The 22243-nt window shown below is 45.1% G+C and overlaps 1 protein-coding gene across 4 annotated transcripts in view; it reads left to right on the top strand.

Annotated features, from left to right (window-relative positions):
- Positions 1-22243, top strand: part of GOLGA1 (golgin A1) — a 59402-nt gene that overhangs the window by 36062 nt on the left and 1097 nt on the right. For 2 of the 4 annotated variants that reach the window (XM_008578638.1, XM_008578637.1), the window contains 9 exons: positions 390-485; positions 11056-11145; positions 12292-12394; positions 12530-12678; positions 13083-13226; positions 17617-17676; positions 18324-18494; positions 19183-19269; positions 19835-22078. In XM_008578638.1, coding sequence (XP_008576860.1) covers positions 390-485; positions 11056-11145; positions 12292-12394; positions 12530-12678; positions 13083-13226; positions 17617-17676; positions 18324-18494; positions 19183-19269; positions 19835-19915 — 981 coding nt within the window. In that variant the 3' untranslated portion in view covers positions 19916-22078. Of the gene's footprint in view, positions 1-389; positions 486-11055; positions 11146-12291; positions 12395-12529; positions 12679-13082; positions 13227-17616; positions 17677-18323; positions 18495-19182; positions 19270-19834; positions 22079-22243 lie in introns of those variants that run through there. The other 2 variants (XR_550938.1, XR_550939.1) reach the window with 2 other exon arrangements.

The raw sequence follows: 22243 nt of genomic DNA, 5'->3' as shown, positions 1-22243 counted from the left end.
CCCCAGAGGAGTTTTTTTTTTTTTTCCTTTTTGTCTTTTTTTGTTTCCACCAACGGATCGCAACCCTCGGTGTTGCTCCCACACCTCGCTCAGCCAGTGAGCGGGAACCGGTCTGTATGTGGGATCCGAACCCTCGGCGGAAGCGCCACTGCACTCCCAAGCGGCGCACTGTAGCAGTGTGCCACCGGGCCGGTCCCAGAGGAGTTTTTTAACTGGTTCTCTCTTCCTCAGTCCCACTCCCATTCTCATCTCCCAACCCTGCAGTGACCAGCGGGGGGAAAAAAGGCATTTTGAGAAGTACCATGTTAAAAAAGATAGGACTGTGCTGAGGGGAAATATAATATGGTAGTTAAGACCTTTTCTTTTTGTATGTTCTTCTCAATTTTCAGAGAGAGCTGGAACAAGAAAATGCATCCCTTAAAGAAAGCAGGAATGAATGTGAGCATTCTTTACAACGTCACCAATTTGAACTAAAGAAGCTAAAGGTATTTATCTAATTGAATCAAAGACGTTTCACCAACGTGTTCTTATTTTTACATGTGTATTGGGAGCAGCCAAGTGAAAGTCCCATACTTACAGTGGAGGAGTGGAGCTAACATTTGTCCAATAGCTTTCGTTAGGCAGCTGTTAGAAATTGTCACCTCATTAAGTCATCTCAAGGGATCCAGTACAGAAGGAAGAGTTATGACCATTTGGCAGTTAATATCTTTGAGATTCCAGGTGTAAGTCATTTGTCCACATTCTGTAGTTAGGTGGAGGAGGTGCTGGTCTGACTTTTCACCCCACCAGAGGCCCAGCCCTGCCTCTGTGTCCTCCTCCATAGCTGCCTGGAAGTAACGCTGCCAGAGCACCACTCTGGCTGATGCGTCCAGTGAGACTAGTAAAACAAGGCCTTACAAGATCATAAGGACCTTTGTTTGTTTGTTTGTATCAGGGATTGTGTACAAAAATGAAGAAACAGTCTGCTGTAGTGTTATCCTTTCCTTTCTGCAAACTTGGTGCTTTAATCAGATGCCACCTCCTTCATTCCCTGGACGTAGCTGGATGAAGAGGAGAGAGAGATTCTGCCACTTTCTTATAGGCCTCCAGGCTCCCCTTTCACAGCACCCTTGGTTGGTGGGCCATTATAGAACTTGTCCACCTTGGTCATGACACAAAGTGCACGTCATTTGACAGAGATCTTCTCTGAGAATGTCCATAGCTGAGTGCCTGCACCTTGCAAGCTTTCAGCAGTAGTGTCTGATATGTCACTGAGGCACTAATGCAGTAGTGTTGCATTGTGGGAAGCATATACTTTAGAGTCAGATGTTTTTTCATGCATTCCTTCAACAAACATTAGAGTACCTGGAAGTGCCAGGTGTGTGCTGGGATGTGGCAATGAACAAAACAAAGTTCCTGCCCTGTGGGGCTTGTAACTGGAGACAACAAACAAATGATAAATAGTAATAAATTCTATGAAGAAAATAAAGCAAAGGGAAAGACAGACAGCAGAGAGAAGCGGCCTTTTTAAATATGGTAGGTAGGCCTGCCTGGTTAGCTCAGTTGGTTAGAGTGTGGTGTTGATAATACCAAGGTCAAGGGTTTGGATCCCTGTACTGGCCAGCCTCCCTCCAAATAAAAAAAAGTAGACATAAATATGGATGTTGGGGAAGGCTTTGGTGACATTTGAGCAAAAGAGCTGGGTAATGAGAAGGGACAGCAATGTGGATATTTGGGGAAGGAATATTCCAGTCAGAAGAAATAGCAACTATAAAGGCTCTGAGGCAGGCAAAAAAGCTTGGTCTGGTCAAAGAACAGCATGAAGGCCAGTGTGGCTGCAGTTTAGTGGCTGACAGTGAGGAGGGAGACAGGGATTAGAAAGTGTCACAGGGGCCGGCCCCGTGGCTCACTCGGGAGAGTGTGGCGCTGGTAGCACCGAGGCTGCAAGTTCAGATCCTATATGGGGATGGCCAGTGCGCTCACTGGCTGAGCATGGTGCGGACAACACTGAGCCAAGGGTTGCAATCCCCTTACTGGTCAAAAAAAAAAAAAAAAAAAAAGTGTCACAGGAAAGGGACTGGCTGGCCCATGGCTCATTTGGGAGAGTGTGGTGCTGATAACACCAAATCAAGGGTTAAATCCCTTTACTGGTCATCTTTTAAAAAAAAGAAAGTGTCATGGGAAGCCAGGGTGGGTTTTATGCAGAAAATTGACCCTTAGAAGGTTGATTTTAAAAGGATTTCTCTGGCTGTGTCTGGAGAATGTTCTGTAAGGAAAGCATGGGCAAAAGCAGGAAGACCTTGTAAGTGGCTTTTTAGTGATCCAGGCCAGAGGTGACAAGCATGTTAGTGTTGGGTTTGGGAAGTATTCCTATTTAGGACATATTTTAGAGATGGAGCTTTTAGGATTTGCTACTGATTAAATGAAGGGAATGTGATAAAAAGGAATTGGAGATGACTTCTAGGTTTGGTTTGTGTAACTTGTGGTTTCTCAACTTCAGCACTGTTGACATTTGAGGCTGGATAACTCTGTGTGGGGATTATGCTGCAAATGTGCATTGTAGGCTTTTTAGGAGCATCTTGGTCTACTCACTGGAGGTCAGTAGCCACCCCTACTAATGACACCCAAAAATGTTGTCCAGATATTGCCAACTGTCTTTTGGGGGGCAAAATTGCTCCAAAAGAGAATTACTGGGGAAACTGAATGAGTAGTGGTAGCATTCACTGAGGTGTGGTTTTGGGGAGATTTATCAAGAGTGGATTCTATTTTGGACATGTTGTACTTCGGAGGCCTGTCCAGTTGGACATATGTAGTAGTCTGTCAGCTCATGAGTCTGGAAATCAGAGCAGAGGTACAGGGTAGATATGCAAATTAGAAAATCATCAGCATAGCTCGTATGTCGAATTTACAACCAACGGGCCATGGAATGAATGTAGGTAGAGAAGAGGGCCAAAGTAACGGCCAGGGTCACTCCAACATTTAGAGGTTCAGAACAAAGGGAGGAGACAACAGAGAAGACTAAAAAGGAGCTGCAAGTAGGATAGCAATAAAGCCAGGAAAGTTATCTGGCCCATTATCTCACTTGGTGAGCATATTACTGATCAAGGTCGAGGGTTAGGATCCTCTCACAGGCCAGTCTCAAAAAAAAAAAAGGAGACAGAACTACAGAGCTGACCATTATATTTGGCAAGATTGAGTTCATTGGTGACCCTGACAGTAGTGCTTACTGTGGAATGGTGAGGATGCGGTTGACCACAGCAGGTTAAAGGGAGCCTAGAGATTCTTCTACTTTCAGTAAAGGCAGACTGAGTAATTCAGACCAGCTTACCCCCAAGGACCGCCAGTAAAGCTGGCATCTGCTTGAAAGCATTGGTGAGTCTCCAGGTAGTGGGGAATGGCCTGTGCAGTCTGGAGCTGAGCCCAGCATGTGGAACAGCCTTTGCCCTGGGGGTATTTATTGATCCTGCAGAGGCTAGAAGATTATCTAAGCTTTCTTTAGCTTCTCAGAGTTAGCAAATTAAAAGTGGGAATTAAAAGTTGGAGTTTAGACCCACCTTGGATCCAGCCTGGAATCCTTAAAGCTTTGGTTTGGAACATCAAAGGACCACACACTAGGAGTAAGGGTGAACCAGAAGTTCCCCCGCCTTGTCCCAGCTATGACTGCAATAGCTTAAGGACACAGGGGTGGCCTAGAAAATCTTATTAACTAATTTTGGATTAAAGTGATCCTAGATTATTAGTGCTCCAAGTATGACTAGAAAAAGCAAACAACATCAAAGGTAATCAGGCAAACAAAAATACAAAACGTGAACAGAAAACACAGACTCACAGGGGCTCAGATATTAGTATGCTCATTATGTTTAAGGAGATAAAAGACAAAATTAAAAATTTCAGCAGTGACTTGGAAACTATAATAAAAGACAGCAGCTTTAAAAAGGAATGAAATGGAGTTTTAGAACTGAGAAATGCAATAACTGAAATTAAGAATGCAGTAGATAGAGCAAGAGGAAACTTTTGGGGGTAATGGATTTTTCACTTTTTATTGGAGTGATAATTTCACCACAGTTCATCAAATTGCATACTTTAAATATGTGCGGTTTTTTATTAGTTATACTTTAGTAAAGCTGTTTTAAAATCAATGGATGAGCTTAACAGCAGATTAGAACTAAAGAGAAAATTAGTAAAATGGAAGAAAGCACAGAAAAACTATCCAGAATGAAGTATAGAAAAGAAATAAGAGACATACAGGATACAGTGAGATGTTTTATCATGGGTCAGTAGAGCCCCAGAAGAAAATGAAAGAAAAAAGAGACAGAAATAAATCACTGAAGAGACAATGGCTGTCAAGTCACAGATGTAAGAATTCTTACAGATCCAAACAGAGTGAATTATAAAATCTATAAGGCTGGTCAATTAGCTCACTCGGGAGGGCGTCGTGTTGGTAACACCAAGGTCAGAGGTTTGGATCCCTGTACTGGCTAGCCTGCCAAAAGAAAAAATAAATCCATACCCAGCATGGTAGAACTAAAGAAAACCAATAAAACAAAAACAAAAAATTAGTCACCAACAGACTTGCACTAAAGGAAATACTAAAGAGTATCTTTCAGGTGAAGGAAAATTCTAGATGGAAGTACAGGGGATGGAAGGATGAAGAGCAGTGACTGCAAGTATTACAATATGTACATAGATCTAAATGAACACTGTGAAAATAATAATAACGGCTTATTTTAATAAATATTTAATATGAAGTAAAATAGGAGAAAAAATAACACAAGTCAGGTGAGATAAATGCAGTCAGTATTCTCAGGCTCTTGCATTGCCTGTGAATGGGATGAATGTACGAAATAACACTGGTCTTGATAAGAGAAAGGTGCATGTTGTTAGCATCAGACTGACCACTAAAAAGGTGGTAAATGAATGTGTAACTTCCATACTAACAAAGGGGAAAAAAGGAAGTTAAAAAAAAGTCAATCCAGAATAGAAAATAAAGGTAAAAGAATGGAATGTAGAACAGGAGACAAATAGCACATTAAGATAGTAAATTTAAACCCAAATATGTGAGTATTTAACTAAACACTCTAATTAAAATACAAAAATTTTCAGAGAATGATTTTTTTTTAAATGCAACTATATGCTATTTACAAGATACAAGAGACATGTCTAAAACGTAAGAGAACAGAAAGGTTGAAAATAAAAGGTTGGAAAAATATATACCATGCAATCATAAACCAGAATTAAACTGGAGTAGCTATATTAATAATCAAAGTAGACTTCAGGCCAAAAGCGTTATTAGTAATAATGAAGAAACCATTTTTCAGGAAGATAAACAATTCTAAACTTAGATGCTCCTAGTAATAAAATTCCAAAAGATAAAAGCAAAAATTGACAGAAATGTAAGAATAAATAGTTCTGTAGTCTTAATGCTATATTTTAACAAACTTTTTAAATGACAGAACAAGTTGACAAAAAGTTAATAAGGCTATAGTAGAATTGAACATCATCAATATTCTTTTTTTTTTCCTTTTTTCATATTTTTATATTTTAAGAAAAAATTTTTTTTTCTTTTTTTGGTTTTCATCGTCAATATTCTTAATGGACATATATGGAGCTCTGCACCCAAGAATTGCAGAATACATATATCCTTTTCAAGTATACATAGAATATTTGGAAAAATTAACCATAAAGCAAATCTCATGTGAAGTTTTCTTTTTTCTTTTTTTATTATTCTTATGAAGTTTATTTTTATTTACTTATTTTTTTGGTGGCTGGCCGGTACAGGGATCCAAATCCTTGACCATGGTGTTATCAGCACCGTGCTCTGAGTGAGCTAACCGACTGGCCCCTTGAAGCAAGTCTCAAGAAATTTCAAAGAATAGAAATCATATAGAGTATGTTCTCTGATCAGAATGCAATTAAAGTACAAATCAGTAATGAAAACATAGAAATCCCCTATATGTTTGCGATTAAGAAATATACTTCCAGGGTTGGCTGGTTAGCTCAGTTGGTTAGAGCACAGCTTTATAACACCGAGGTCGTGGGTTCAGATCCCCATACTGGTCAGCTGCCAAAAAAAACAAACAAAAAAAGAAATATACTTCCAGGGCTGGCCAGTTAGCTCAGTTGGTTAGAGGGTGGTGCTGATAACATCAAAGTCAAGGGTTCAGATCCCTGTACTGGACAGCAGCCAAAAAGAAAGAGAAAGAAATATACTTCCAAATAACACGTAAGTCAAAGAAAAAAATTACAATAGAAATTAGAAAATATTTTGAAATAATTGATCATGTAAATACTATATATCAAAACTGGTGAAGTGTAACTTTAGCAGTGCTTACAAGGAAGTTTTTATCATAATTTCATGTTTTAAGAAGAAAGACTGAAAATTGAGCCACATATCCATCTCAAAAAGTCAGATAAAAAAAGCAATAAATAAAACTCAAAGAAGGAAGAACTGAGTATAAGAGCACAAATTAATGAAATAAAAAATAAATGAGATCCTCTCATAATAAAAAGGATTGATGAAACCTGAAGTTGATTTTTTTGAAGACTAATGAAACTATTAAACTCTGGGTGAGATTGATCAAGAATAGAAATGGCACAAATAATCAGTGTCAGTAATGAAAATGGAAACATTACTACATATCCTGCAGACATAAAAAAGATAAGAAATATAAGTTTTATGCCAATACATTTTTTAAGTTACATGAAATATAATCCTAGAAGAATATAACTTAGCAAAACTGTGTGGTAGGCTGAGTAATGACCCCTGATGATACATCCTAACCCCTAAAACCTGTGGAAGTTACCTTGTATGGCAAAAGGAACTCTGTGGATGTGATTAAACTAAAATGGGGGGATTACCATGGATTATCTGGTTGGGCCCTAAATACTCACAAGTGTCCTTTATAAGAGGGAGGCAGAGACAGGTTTTACACAGAAGGCAGCAGGTGATTGTGACAGTGGAAGCATAGAGAGATTTGATGTTATGCTGCTGGCTGTGAAGATGGAGGAAGGGGCCATGGGCCAAGGAATGCAGTTCCAGAAGCTGGAAGAGACAAGGAAATGGACTTTCCAGGAGCCTTCTAAGGGAGCACAGCCCTGCTGACACCTTGATTTAGCCACATAAGTCTCAATTTGGATTTCTGGCCTCCAAAACCATAAAATAATAACCTTTTGTTGTTTTAAGCCATCAAGTTCATGGTAATTTATTATAGTAGCTATATGAAACTAATACACTGACACAAGAAGAAATATGAAATCTGACCTATAGCCTGTCATTCATGGTCAGGAGAGAGGAACCACCCCAGTTATTTGAATGAGAATCTGCGTTCTAATGGAAAGTTTTTAAACATGTGCTAAAACAGTTAACAGATGTGAAGATGACAGCTGCAGGAAGCAGCTTCCAACCCTAGGACCAAGAGAACAAAGTGATGAAGTTGGAATCATTACATTTAGGAATTAAGAGGCAAAGCCCCACAGATTGGACACTCAGACCTCTGAAGGGGATGCAGTACAGGTGATGCTGTTGTGTGTGTTGGGGATGAGGCAGTGGATGGGTTTGGCTGCAAGTGTTGGGAAAACTGCAAAGTGGATGCAGCTGCTGTTTCAGGAAGACATTGCTGCTGCCAGGGCGAAGCAGCATTCACTGCAGGGGCAGCAGAAGGCCTGTAGGAAAGGAGCAAGTCGGTTTCTCCCCCCTCTTGCCTTTTTTTGGTCTTCCTTGAACTCCCCCTGTTGGTAGAAATTAATATAGAGCCTGCTGGACACACAGAAATGTGGTTTGCGGAATCCCAGGCCCAGCTCACAGAGCAAAATATAAAAGGTAAAGTGTGGGCTGAGAGGCAGTAACTCAAAAACCAGCACAGACAAGTTTCTTAAAAGTGTGGCTGATTTCCAGACGTTTGGGAATTTTTTGGATATTTGGAGTGTAATACTCTTTAATACTCTAAATGATTGCGGTCCTTTGATATTTATTTATTCAGACTTGTTTTTTACCAACCTACAGTTTATCTTGGTAAATATTTCAGTGCACTTGAAAGAACATATATTCTGCTGCTGTTAGGTAGAGTATTCTTTAAATGCTAACTAGGTCAAATTGGTTGACAGTATTTTCAAGTCTTCTACATTTTTTTTTTTTTTGGTCTACTTGTTCCATCAGTTACTGAGAGGGATGTGCTAAGTGTTCAGCCTTGATTGTGGACTTGTCTCTTTCTCCCTTTAGTTCTGTCAACCTTAGCTTCATGTATTTTGAGACATTGTTATTAGGTACACATATATTTAGAATTATTTTTATTCATATTTTTTGAAACAGCTGTTTCCTGACCCCCTCTTGGGAAATTGTGCCCAAGAGAGCTGCTGCATGTGGGTACCCTGCAGTCTATGCTTTCTATGGAAGGGAACCTGAGCTGGAATTGTCAGCCTCGAAGCCCACAGAGCCCATAGTGACTCTGTGGCACTAGCACAGACTTTAGGTCCACACAGATTCAGTTCCGTATGCCAGCAGAGTCCCTGATTCTTGAGGGAATCCATTTTCTTTTTTTTAAACTGAAGATGGTAACCCCAGACCTAAACAGGATTACTCTGAGGCTCAAACATGACCATGGATGTAAAGTGCAGTTCCCTAGCATGGAGATGCCATGAGTTTCTGCTTCCCATCCTGGCCTGCCTTTCCTGTTTTCTCACACATGATCTGCCTGCTGTCCTCCTAGACATCAGCAATCATAAGTGTCTCTCCTAAACTTACTCAGAAAAGGCTCCTGAGGAGTGTTGACCTAAATGAAACTGAGGCCAAATGTATAAAGCATGGAATTTATTGAGGCAATATGATGATTGCAAATGGGAAAACACAAAGGTCAGGTCACCCTGAAAAATGTGCTCTGATAGGGGCCAACAGAGCTCAGCATTTTATAATCACATGAAGGGGAAGAACCAAAGGAGAGAGAGAAGAGGACAGTCCCCTAATCATTACATTAGTTTTTCTTTTGGCTAGTACACATACGTAGATTTTGGATTATTACTAGGGTACATCCTCCATGCAGGAATGTAAGGTAAGGGCTACAAGAAACATTCTAGGTTATTTTATTGCTTCTTCTGGTGCTTTTATGTTTGGAAACGGTCTTATGATAATGTTTTCCAGGACATGGCTCATGATTGCTGGCTTATCCCAGATTTTTCAAGACACTACAATTTGACCTGAGCAGAGCAAACTTTTTAGTTATCAGGAGGCATGACATTCCTGTCATCCTCTCCACTGAGCCCAAAACCTCTTTCTCCTTCTCCTTTATCAACAGAGCCTCCCCCTAAACCCATGTTTGAGAGAAGGAGGTGGTCAGAGAAGTCCAATGAGGGATATTATCTGGGTATTCCAAAGTCCTACCTTCAGCCTCTTGAGTTCAGACACCAGATTTTCCTTGTCTGCCAGAGGTGAACTCATGTAAGGTCTGTAGTGACAGGTCCACAGAAGGAGCCAGCAGGCTACTGGCCATGAGGCTGACATCCCCACCATCCACCACTGGTACTGGTATACATGGAGAGAGAGATTTCTCAGGAAGAGTTGTGTGAACGAAAGTGAGCTGAAATGCTGGGTACTGATCAAGCTTTATTAAAGGAAAAGAATCTGCTGGGCTGTGCTCAACGTGGAGGGCAGCCGGGGCTGCCCTCAAAATGGAGGACAGCAGTAGGTGTGGGGGTGGGAGAGCTTATATAGGGTGCCAAGGGCGGGCTGACACAATCAAGGAGGGGCATTATGCTAATGCAGAAGCTATGTGACCAGGGTGGAGAATTGCGCCCTTGTGGAAGCAAAAGGGTGTCTGTTTCTCAGAAATCATGAGGTTTCTTACAAAGGGAGGGGCTGATGACTATTTTGTGCTTATTATGTGCAAAATGGTACTGGTCACGTCCAAGATCCATCATTGTGTAGCTCAGAGAACCAGAAAGACTGGTGGGACTGGAACTGCAGCCCTTTGGGTCTTTCTCTCCCTGCTTGAGTCTAGCTCTTGCCCGTCAGCATCCTTGCTGTGTCCTACTGACCAGCTGGATGTTGCCACAGCTGCTCCAGTCTTATAACTTTCCAGTTAGCACTCCCGGGGCAAAGGGCTTCTCCCCCTCAGCTGTACCATATAAAGAAGGGTTTTGATATAAAAAGGGACTATTGTCCCCTTGGATAAATCTGTTTGTTTAAGGGGATGAGATACTGTGATTGGCCAGGCCTGAATCACTTGCCACAAAATTAGGGTATCATTATTGGCAGCCCTACCAGACCCATGTGAAATTTCAGGGTGGGAGTGGGGACCAGGAACAATGAGGCTCTTACTCAAAAGAAACGGGGTTCTGGGTAGACAGAAACAGCGGACATCACCTCACGTTCTCTCCAGGGCATCTCCCTGGCAGTGTTCAGGCTCCTGAGAAGTCACATTATAAAACTGGATGTTGATGGGCAAGCACGGGCATCAGTCTCAAGGAGTAGGAATTGTGTGGTTGCCCTGGAAATCGTCTCTGTGCTCTGGGGAAGGCCAGTAAGGGAGCACAACTGGGAAAATACTCTGAGTGGTAGAGTCTGGTATGCAAAGGCCTGTCCCTGAGCTGAAACAGATGCTGGCTTTCAGTCTGGCTGTGCTGCTTACTAGTTCTAGGACCTTGGGCAAATTACTTAAACTCTCAGAGCCTCAGTTTCCTCTCCTATAAAATGAGGTAACTTTGGTGAATCAGTGACATCTTACACTACTAAAATTTAGTAATTACGTATTTTTTCTGTAACTGGATTGTTCCAGTCCACCACTCCATTCACATGGGCCTGAGAGTCTTCTTGTTCTGTGTTGATTTCATTAGACCAACTCTTCAAGTCTGGGCCCCTAGCCTTGGCCTGGGGACTGGCTGGTGTGCTTGTGGGATGCCTGACCCTCAGTGTTGTGCCTCTTTCCAGAGAAGGCAGTGGGCTGTCCATCAGGACAGTTTTCAGAGGAATGTCAGTCTGGCCCTTCAAGGCGCTACTTCCTCTGCTGGGCTTCATGTGGGGAGCGCAGCTAAAAAACACAAACTGGGCTTGAGGGCTCCATCTCCTGCCTGTTTTCTGGATTGTAGGAAGAATGGAGCCAAAGAGAAATTGTGAGCGTGGCAATGGCTCAGGCCCTGGAGGAGGTGCGGAAGCAAAGGGAAGAGATCCAGCAACAGGTGGGTCCCATTTGATGCTAAGGTGTCGGCCAGAGGGGTGATGCCCCCCTCCTGCAGTCCTGGGCGGACCAGCCTGGGGGTCCCCCTGTGTCTACCTAAGGGGTGGATACAGGTCTTGGGATTACAGTCAGCTCTGTGATACTCCTGTGGTCTCTAGGAAACTGGGATAAAAATGTTATTAAGAAACTCTCGGGTGACTGGTTAGTTCAGTTGGTTAGAGCACAGCCTTGTAACACCAAGATCAAGAGTTCAGATCCCTGTACCTGCCAGCCGCCAAAAAGAACAAAAAAAGCCTCACCCCATAGGATGCCCTTTGGTTGTTTTTGATGGTCGGTTGCTAGCTATAAACATTACCTGGAAAATAAAGAACATACCCAGGGACTTACTGGCTCTAATTCTGCGGGGTGGCCCATTACTGCCCTCAGACCCCGAAGGCTACATAAGGTTGGGTCAAGCTCTTGGTAGGAAGTGTGGGAAAAGCCTTCCTTTGAAGATAGACTTAATGTCTGACCCCAGACCTTCTAGTTGACTGGCTCTAGGCCTTTGGTAAGCCTTTAACAGATGAGTCTCAGAGTCACCTCTGAAAAGGACTTTAGGATAACCAGAACTTCTAGGATATTATAATGAGGTAATGTATATCAAATGCCCACCCTGTGCTGGGCACATTGCAGGCACTCAGAAATGGAAGTTACAGGGCCGGCCTGGTGGCGCACTGGATAGTGCGCCGCTTGGGAAGCGCGGCGGTGCTCCCGCCCGAGGGTTCGGATCCCACATACAGACTGGTTCCCGCTCACTGGCTGAGCGAGGCACAGGAGCAACACCAAGGGTTGCGATCCCGTTGCCGGACACGGAAAAAGACAAAAGACAAGAAATGGAAGTTACAGTCATGACAGCTTGTTGGAAGGCGGGGCAGAATGGCCACGTCTCTGGTTGGCCACTGTACGCCAGAGGGGCAGTGAGAGGCAATTGTCCTCATGGAGAGCCTCTGCTAAGGAGAGTGGATTTGTGCATGTTTATAGGAGCAGAGGTTAGCTTGGGATCTGTACTAGGCTGTGAACTTCAGGGAGGGGTTCATGGTGGAGTCTGGGCAGTGGGAGATGGGGTTGCTGCTGCCAGCCTTCTCTCATGTTGATTTTTCTCTCCAAGGCTGCTAACCTGACAGCCATAATAGACAAAAAGGAGCAGAGTCTGCAGGAAAAAACTGAAGTGCTTCTCCAGAAAGAGCAGGAGATTCTACAGCTGGAGAAAGGTGAGGAGCCTGCCCCCGGCGGAGCCTTCTTCTCTCCTTTTCCTGCCCACACCCCTTCCCTGAAGTGGCCCCATTCCAAAGCCATGTGGCATCACTGGGCTTGCAGTGCACACCTCCCCTATGACGCCGACCTAGGTCACGATGCGGCCCTGCTGCAAATGCACCAGCTACAGGGTGAGCTGGAGGCCCTGAGGAGCCTGCGGGCCGAGGAGGCTGCAGCAGCTGCGGCGCGGGAGGACTTGCTGAGGCTGCGAGCCCAGGAGCAGGGCACGGCCCTCTTGCATGTAAGTCCCAGCTGTGCCCGCCATTGCCAGGGGAGGAGGCCATGGGAAGACACAGTGGGAAGGTCACCTCCCCTGCGCTGAAGCATCCTTTCTGTAAAGTGGGGGCACTTGGCTGGCTGGGAGATCGTGAGGCTGAAGAGCCTATTGTGGGTGATAACACTTGTCAGTGTGCATTTGTAAAGCCTCTTCACCTGAGCAGAGCCTTACTGCATGGAAAGCTAAGGGTCCCTCTGGAAGCATGGGATGGGATCTTCTCCAGTTGAAATTTGGTTCCCTGCCAGCCGCCTGTTGGAGCACACCAGGCCACACCAGTGGAAAGAATCTGGTTACCCTTCCCCATGCACCTGTGGCTTAGCCTCAGCATTACCTGTCCTGGCTCTCAACTTGCTGCCACCACCCCGTAGGTGACCTCGAAGGCCATGCAGGACCCTGTGTACCAGCTTCCGGCTGCAGAAGGAACACCGAATGGTGAGGTTGGGGCCATGGGTCTAGGGCAGCTACAGAAGGAAAAACAGGACTTGGAGCAGCAACTTGCAGAGAAAAATAAGGTGAGGGCGCCCTTTGCCTCGGCCACTCACATCTCTACTCTGTCTTCACCCTCGCACCCAAGTAACTCAGTCCCTTCTTGGAGGGATTTGCTAGCGCCCTGGCGCCTCCTGGGAGACTTTACCTCTCTTCAGAAGAGCTTTCTGCTGGTCTTCCTCTTCTCATCACCTCTTGCCTTGTCTTCCTTTCACGTCTGTCCTTTTTACCCCCACCCCCTGGAGATACTGCCCGGAGTGTCAGAGCTTGAGCACAGCTCTGCTGTCCCCAGCTGGGCCACATGCACGGCCCCCTTCCTCTGTACCTTCTTTCTACAGCTGTGGACTGACAGCACTGATACGTGCTTTTAAGGGTTTAGTTTTTGTAGGGAAGAAGGTTGAAATGAAAGCATTTGTTAACTGTCTTGTAAACTTTCTGGTATTTGATAGAGGCTCAATAAATGTCATGATTCCACCTTGCCCTACCCCAGCACCTGTAAATTCAGGGTCTCATTTGATCCTGTTTTTTTTTTTTTTTTTTTAATAATTTGTGGCTGGTGAATGTGGGGATCTGAACCAGTGATCTTGGTGTTGTAAGGCTGTGCTCTAACCAATTGAGCTAACTGGCCAGCCCTCGATCCTGGTTTCTAAAGTGCTCTGTGAAGTGTGTTGGCTGTTATTGCTCCAGCCTGAAATTCTGCCCTGAATGTGTGTGTGTATGTGTGTGTGTGTGTGTGTGTGTGTGTGTGTAGATCTTTATCAAAGGGGAGAAGAGTTCACTCTCATTTAATCTCTCATAGTGAAATATAAAATACACACAGAAAAGTGTGCAAGTCAAACGTGTGACTCAGTGAATTAACACAAAACGAACATCCATGTGATTAGCCTGGACATGAATCAGGACATCAGCAGCACCCCAGAAGCCAAGCCCCCCTCAGACCTCTCCCTCTCCTTCCCTCACTGGATCCTGATTCTACGACTGCCGCTTGCGTTCCTAGCCACTGGTTTATGTGCGGCCCCACCAGGACCTCGCGTCTGTTGGGCCTCTGTCCTCACTGGCACAGAGCCATCCTGCCCTTCTCACTCGGCTTAGATCCCACCGTCTGCCACCATAACCACTGCCCAGTGACACCCTCAATTCTCTGGCCTTCTCCCTTCCTCAGATTGTCCTGGCCAACTCCTAACTCCAATTAAGGCCAACTCTTCCCTGCTCCCTGCCTGCAGGCATGGAGCCAAACCTGGCTGGAGAACACACAGTCACGCTGGCGAGTCTCCCTTGAAACTCAGGACCCGTCTCCCAGGCAGCCTGGTGCTCCCCAGTACACCTGTGGCATTTGCTAGGCCATCCCGTTCCTCCGACCTCCTGTCCCCCACCCCCACCTCTTCCGTCCTCGCTGTCCCGCTGGCAGCCTGCATCTGCTTGGCTGAGGGGCGGCTTTCCACATCCCCACCCCCGGCATCCTGTAGCCCAGCCTCTCTGGTTACGTGCCGTTCCTGTCGCCTACTCGGGAGCATCACCACTCTGGCTATTCTCTCTTCTTGCCTGTCATGACTTTCTGGAGGCATTCCATCCACTTGCAGGTGCACTGTAACGTAAACCGCCTTACAGCAGCACTCTCGACTCACACCCCTTCCAAGGCAAACGTGTAGAAACTTGCCTTATTTGCTGTCTCCATTTCCACGCCTCCTGTTCCCTCTTAACCCAGTCCAGTCAGGCCTTCCCCCACCACACAACAGAGAGAAGCTCTTGTCAGGCTCATCAGTGACGTCCACACTGCTAAGTCCAGAAGTCAGTCCCTAATTGGCCTGTCAGCAGCATTTGAACCTTAGAGCCGTCCACAGCCTCCTTGGTCCTTTCACCACCAACATCCGGGCTGTTAGCAATTGCATTTGGCTCTCCCTTCACATTGTAATATCTACCCAGGACCAACTGCTGCTCATCGCTGCCCCCACCACCTACTCCAGGTTACCATCATCTCTTCTAGACGTGACATTGGACTTCAGTCTGCTTTCCCTGTCTCTCCTCTGTCCCAGCCCTCTGGGGACTTCCTGTCTCTCGATGAAAACTGAAGTCCTTGCAGTGGCCTGCAAAGCCCTATGTGATCTGCCCCTTATTACCCTTTTTCCTCACCCCTTCCATCCCCATCACTCCCTCAGCCACATCAACCTTGCCTTTGTGAGTACATCAAGCACCTCCCACCCCAGTGCCTTTGCACTTTCTGAGCCATCAGGAAGATTCTTCCCCCACTTACCCTCACTTCCTTTGTGGTGCTATTTTATCAGTGGGGCCTCCCCTGCTACCCCTTACAAACCTGACCACACAAACTCCCTCACCCCTTACCTTGCTGTCTTTTTCTCTGTGCCTCTTAACACCTTCTGATGTATGTATTGATTAACTCTTTTCCCTCTTGAGGGCAGAAATTTTGTCTTTTTCGTTTACTGCTGTTTCTGCAGCCCCTAGGACAGTGTCTGGCACACAGTAGGACTCAATAATTACTGGATGAATTAATGAATGAGCAAAAAACCCAGGAAACCAAGTAACATAAGATAAAATAGCAAATGTACTTTTGGGGGAATGTCCAGCCTTGTGGTCAATCAAGAGAACACAAATCGAAACCACACAGTGCCCTTTTATAAAACTGAGTAGTGTGCTCGCTTTGGCAGCACATATACTAAAATTGGAATGATACAGAGAAGATTAGCATGGCCTGTGCGCAAGGATGACACGCAAATTCATGAAGCGTTCCATATTTTTTTGACTAAATTAAATTTAATTTAAAAAAACTGAATGTGTTGGAGGTAGTTTAAAATGCTTCACAGCACAGGAGCTAGAAACACTTTCATGGTCCCTGACTCAGTAACCTCCTGCCTCAACAGAAGCAGTGGGATACCTCTCTTGAGGAAACAAAGCATATCCCAGCTTTGTTTAAAAATAAAAACCCAGCCACACAATTAGACACGGCATTCCATAGTTACTATCACATTAAAAGTTAAAATTAGGAAAACTGTAGGAAGCTGTGAAAACTCTGATAAATGAAAAAAAGTGTTCTAAATTCTGGCTACTCAGTGCAAGAAAGGGGACGTGGATTGGAAGTAGACAGGAAAGATTCATTTGATATGAATTTGTGAAACTGGAGAAGTTTTGTTTTTTTGGCAGCTGGCCAGTAGAGGGATCCATACCCTCAACCTTTGGAGAAATTTTTATTTAAAAATTATTCCTGCATTCATGATTACATAGTAAAATTTTTAATTAGGAAAACAGAGTTCAACATTTCTAGTGAAAAATGGAATGTATAATAAATTATACTTAACGGGCCGGCCTGTGGCTCACTTGGTAGAGTGCGGTGCTGATAACACCAAGGCCATGGGTTCGGATCCCATATAGGGATGGCCGGTTTGCTCACTGGCTGAGCGTGGTGCTGACAACACCAAGCCAAGGGTTGAGATCCCCTTGCCGGTCATCTTTTGAAAAAAAATAAAATAAAATAAAATAAAATAAATAAATAAATAAATTATACTTAAGGCTTGTAATACTAATTAAACTCATTAATAAAAGAAAAAAAATAAAATAAAATAAAATAAATAAATAAATAAATAAATTATACTTAAGGCTTGTAATACTAATTAAACTCATTAATAAAAAATAAAAGGAAATAAAAGACATAAATTCCAATGTTGGCGAGTTGTGCAGGAGGACCATGATCTTTTACACTCTTCAAAATAAGCACTGCAGGCCAGCCCGTGGCTCACTCGGTAGAGTGCGGTGCTGATAACACCAAGGCCACGGGTTCGGATCCTATATAGGGATGGCTGGTTTGCTCACTGGCTGAGCGTGGTGCTGACAACACCGGGCCAAGGGTTGAGATCCCCTTACCGGTCATCTTTTAAAAAAAATAATAAAAAAAAATAAGCACTGCAAATTATGGTATTTCAGGAGAGCAGTGGTAATGATGAGGACCATAATTCTGGCCTGAGTGTGCTACTTGGGGATCACAGTACATAAATAACATTCGGAAGGACAAGTGCAGCAGAGCCGTCTCTGGCTGTGCTGTTTGTGGAGGCAGGCACTGGAAGCAGGCCCTAGGCCCAAGCCCACGAGAAACAGTTGGGGCTTCCCTGGGGCACTGGGGCATCCCTGTCCTGCACAGAGAGAATATGACCACTTGGTGGCCACGGTGGGACTGGAGAGGCAAGTGTGTGGGAAGCGGTGGCACGGGAAGGAAAGACAGCCCAAGAGTAGCAGGCACATGGGTGTGACAACTGAGCACAGATCTCTGAGGTTGAGTTCTTAGGGCAGAGACTTCTGACAGGTATGCAGGGCATTCAAGGGAGTGTATTCTGCTCTCTTTTCCTTTATACCTTAAAGATGGTGAAATGTACATCTAACGATTGGCTTTTTCCGGGGGGTTTGTCTCAGACCATAAAGCAGATGCAGCAGAGGATGCTGGAGCTCAAGAAGACTCTGCAGAAGGAACTGGTGAGTGCCCGTGCAGTGCGCCAGCCCAGCTGCTTGGCCCCTCTTCTTCCCACTGCCTGTGCCCTTGCTGGTGCTCTGGTCCCCTTGGGGTCCCTTGCTGCCTGATGATGCACACCCTCCCCTTGCCCCCAGTTGATTACAAGGGGTCTCTGGGAAGTCAGACATTAGCTGGTGGGACAATGGGCCTGCCAGCTTAGACACACCCCTGAGAAGTGGCTCTGTGACCTTGGGTATCTGCCTGCCTTCTCTGAGCCTGCATCCTCATCTGAAAACGGGCTGCTCTGGCAGTCAGCGCAGTGATATTTGTACAGTATGTGTGTGGCAGAGTGCTTGGCCCGACATGGGATGAGAGCAGCACCTCTGCTCCAGGCTAGGGTGCTTATTACTACCCTGGGGACATGTGTCTTGACATGGATAAGGAAATGACCTCATTTCCTCCTCTCAGCCCTCAACACCACCTGGAGGAGCTGAGCCGTCCTCAGACTCGGGGGCTTCCTTCCCTGGGGGGGCGCCTTTTTGCTCTACAGTGTGCAGGGTGTGGCACAAGAACAGCAGAGGGTCACAGCTTGGGTCAGGAGGATCTCCCAAGTGATTTCTAGGCCTGTCTTGAAGACTTCAATGGATCCTTTTTCCCACTGGTTTTTCAGAAAATCAGACCTGATAATGAGCTTTTTGAAGTCAGGGAGAAACCCGGCCCTGAAATACTGAACATGGCTCCTTCTGTCACGAATCATGCTGACCTGACTGAAGCCCGCGAGGTCAACTTTGAGTACCTTAAACATGTTGTTTTAAAATTCATGTCCTGTCGAGAATCTGAGGTAAGGGGCTTCTGAGTTGCCTTTTGGGTACTGAGCCCTGGCCCTGCAGAGCCCGTCCTGCGTGGCTCCCCTCCCCATCCGACTCAGATCTCTCCCACACTCCCACATGACCACCCACGTGGACACCGTCATTTCTCCTGCTGGCGCCAGCCCGCTGATTGAGCAGCAGGCAGAGGAGAGGGGAGACCATGTAGGGAACTGACTCCTGGTGGGAAATGTGGGCTCCACTTCTAAATCCTGACTCGGATGGGTTCGGGTCCCATATATGGATGGCTGGTTAGTTCATTTGGGAGAGCGTGGTGCTGACAACACTAAGTCAAGGGTTAAGATCCCCTTACCAGTCATCTTTTAAAAAATTAATAATAAAAAATCAATCAGTCAATCCTGACTCGGATGCTGAGGCCAGAGGACAGGGAACTGAATCTGCCCAGCGTGCCTGCATGCTGCCAAAGAGCAGCATAGCTTCCGAGGATGCACCCTTGCTCCTGCCAGTCCCCAAAGCGAAAGATGGAGCGGGAGAAAGAGAACCTGTCGTTGCGGTCAGACCTCAGTGGTCAGACCTCTCAGCTTCCCTGACCACCTGGTCCTTGCTTAACCAAGGAAAACAGGCAGTGCTGTGGTGCAGCCCCTAACTCCCCGCCTCCACCCCCACCAAGGCCCATGGGCAGCAAAACTTATTTTGTTTCAGGCTTTTCATCTTATAAAAGCTGTGTCAGTGTTGTTGAACTTTTCTCAAGAGGAAGAAAACATGCTCAAAGAAACTCTGGAATATAAGGTAGGGTTCTCTGGTCTGCTGTTCCAGCTTCCAAAGCATATAGTTAGTAATCCCAGCAGTGCCAAATGAGACCAGCCTCTGGAGGCAGGTAACCAGCCACAGCTGCATTATCGGCCTAGTTGCTTTTGGATGATGAACTTGATCCAGGCAGCATCTTTTGTGCCCAAATGTCTGTGCTGTGCTTGATCAACAGGCCTTGTATCTTTGAAAGCATTTTCATTGCTGTCACTTCAACAGCCGCAGATCTGGCCCAGCACCCAGACTTCAAAAAATTTTTTTCCAAAAGCACCTTCATAAATGCTGTAATAGAAAAAAATAAGGAAAAACTGCCTGCAGTTCCACTACCTTGTTCTCATCCACTCAGTTTTTTTCTCAGTCCCCTCCCGTACTCAGATTGGGTTCTTGGAGGGTTACTGGGCTATCTTCACTGCTCTTTTCATGGCCAGAGGCGGGATGGTTGGAGGGCAGGCATGGGGCAGGCACAGGGAAGGGGAGGGGCGGGCTTCGCTTCCTCTGCACCAAGTCCTGATTCTCATCGCAGAAAGCTTTTCTGTTTCAAATGCAGATGTCGTGGTTTGGGTCCAAACCAGCTCCCAAGGGCAGCATCCGGCCATCTATCTCCAGCCCTAGGATACCATGGTCCTAGAGGGAACTATCCAAGGACGGAGCTCCACGGGTTGACGCTTTTTCTGTGAAAAGAACACTGACACACCAGTCTGGGTGGGTTTTTAATCACTGTAACTGCAGTATTTTGTACAAGCATCTAAACATTGTTTACAAGACTTAAAGCCCACTTCCCTGCAGGCTGACATGAACCTCAGGAGGTAGCTGATCCTGTGTCATTCTGGTCACCAAAAGGGAGGGACCTGGCACACTACCCAGATTTCCACAGCATTGCTAATGTCCCAGCTCTGGCCAGCACCCTGTCTGCACCTGAATCCTCTAACTTTTAATGTGAGCACTTAAAGCTAAAGCGACCAGCATCGTCAGGAGGCAACTGATTTCAGGTAGTGATGGCACTGGAGGTCGGCAGCCCTTGGAAGTGGTGCCCAGCAAGCCAAACCCACCTGCTTCTGCCATGGACAGCCAGCTCGGTGGGGGAGAGGGAGGCCTTTTAACAGTTCCCCTCGTTAGCATATTTGGCTTCAGATGAGTAAGAAGAGGATTTTTAGCCCTTCCTCTCAAAACATTATTTCACCTTGTGTCTCAAACCACCTAGTACTTTAGATGGGTACATCTTTAAGGTACTCTGGGCCAGTGTGGATTAACAAAGGATGTGCCGCTTTCTGACGGCATCTCCATTTTACTAAAGAAAACTAGCACTTACACAGAAAGATCCTTAGTACCAAATACACTCAATTGCCTTTTTAATGAATGTACTTGTCTTGGATAGGTTGCTGGTAAACCATTTTAAACTATTTTTTATAGCTAAAGTTCTTCACTATTATAAATATGTCTCCTGTATTATAAAATCCACTTCATTGGTGTTCTTTACAGGAAAATCAGAGCATCAAGAAGTTCTTATTCCTAAACTTAGGATTCCTGTCCCTCTGTAGTTTCACTAGCATCTCCTCTGTGAAGCAGTGTGGTCCTTCATTCACTCTGCTCTTAATTCTGTGCTGTGCTACGCTACCACTGAGCAAACGCTAATCAGTTTTTCTACCTAAGGACAGTCTGCTGTGATCAACAGAAGCAGCAGCTGTCCCTTCCCCCAGCCTTGACCAAAACGTGGGAGGCAGTCTAGAGCCTCTGTCCCCCCACCCTGCCTCCAAATATTTAAAATGACACTACATCCATAGATGGCAGCCCCCAGCTGGCTGCAGTCCTTGAGCAGGCACATGGCTCCAGTGGTGACTGATAAGAAATCGTATTCATTATTACTGAGGAAAAGGGAACATGCTTGTTCTGGGTAAGCCACAATATTGAATCTAAAGGGAAACCATTTACTGATTTATAGTTTGATGAAAGTTTCACTGGTTAAATAAAAAACTGAATTTATAACTGGAGCTCCTAAACTTATGATCAGTTATCCAATGATGTAAAGTTATGTTTCTCAGTAATGCTTGGGGAGGGGCGGGGGGCATATATATATCTCACAGACCAATATTTGCAGTTAACCTACTAAATTTCCATGAAGTTCCAAGCCAGGGCAGCATCACCTTAGTCCAAACGAACCATTCTCCTGTTACCTACCTACCTCATGTGGCTCTTCCTTGCAGATGTCTCTCCCTTGTTTAGAATGCTGTTTTGCATTTAACCTGGTAGGGACATGAAACGAAAGTCCCTTCTATTCTGCAGTTCTGAAGAGTAAGAGGTAGCTTTTTACAAAGTAGGATTTACCCTCCTTCTCAGCTGTCTAGGAAAGAAGCCCTAAGATTGGGTAGTTTAGGGCTTGCAGAGGCAGCCACAGCACTTCTGTGGAAGCCTGGCCAGACTCCTGTGGCTTCTTCAGCCCTTGAGCTGGTCTCACCCACCTCCCTCCCCCAGCAGTTTTAGGTGTAGCTGTGGGGCCCATTACTGATTCTGTTCACTCTTAGGGAGGATTCACTCTGATTAGGCTTTTTCCTCCTGCATGTTGAATTTCTTTCAGCTTTAAGAGGAAGAGTGGACTAAATATTCTAAGTGATTTAATGCACTTTTACTTGTATAAAACTTACTGTGATAGAGACAGTTTATATAGCCCTTTATATGAGAATTGGATAATGATCTCTCCCTCAATGTTGTAAATAGGGATTGAATTATCTAAAACTGCTGTAGAAAATTCATTTGTGGTGCAATACACTTTTTGATTAAAGCTCTTCAATCCAGATGCAACTATAGTGGGTTTACTTGTTATAGCTCAGTGTCAATATTTCTTTGACTTGTTAAATCTAGTACATTGTGTCTTGTATCTAAAACTTCAAGGCCAACTTGAAGGGCTATAGAACACTGGCTTTCAGAAAGAATGTCCCCAGATTGGGTTTGGGTAAATAAA

Source organism: Galeopterus variegatus, unplaced genomic scaffold (assembly GCF_000696425.1).
Source record: "Galeopterus variegatus unplaced genomic scaffold, G_variegatus-3.0.2 Scaffold1732, whole genome shotgun sequence".
NCBI lineage: Eukaryota > Metazoa > Chordata > Mammalia > Dermoptera > Cynocephalidae > Galeopterus > Galeopterus variegatus.
The sequence above is the reverse complement of the archived record's forward strand: the minus strand, read 5'-3'. Positions and strand labels throughout refer to the sequence as shown.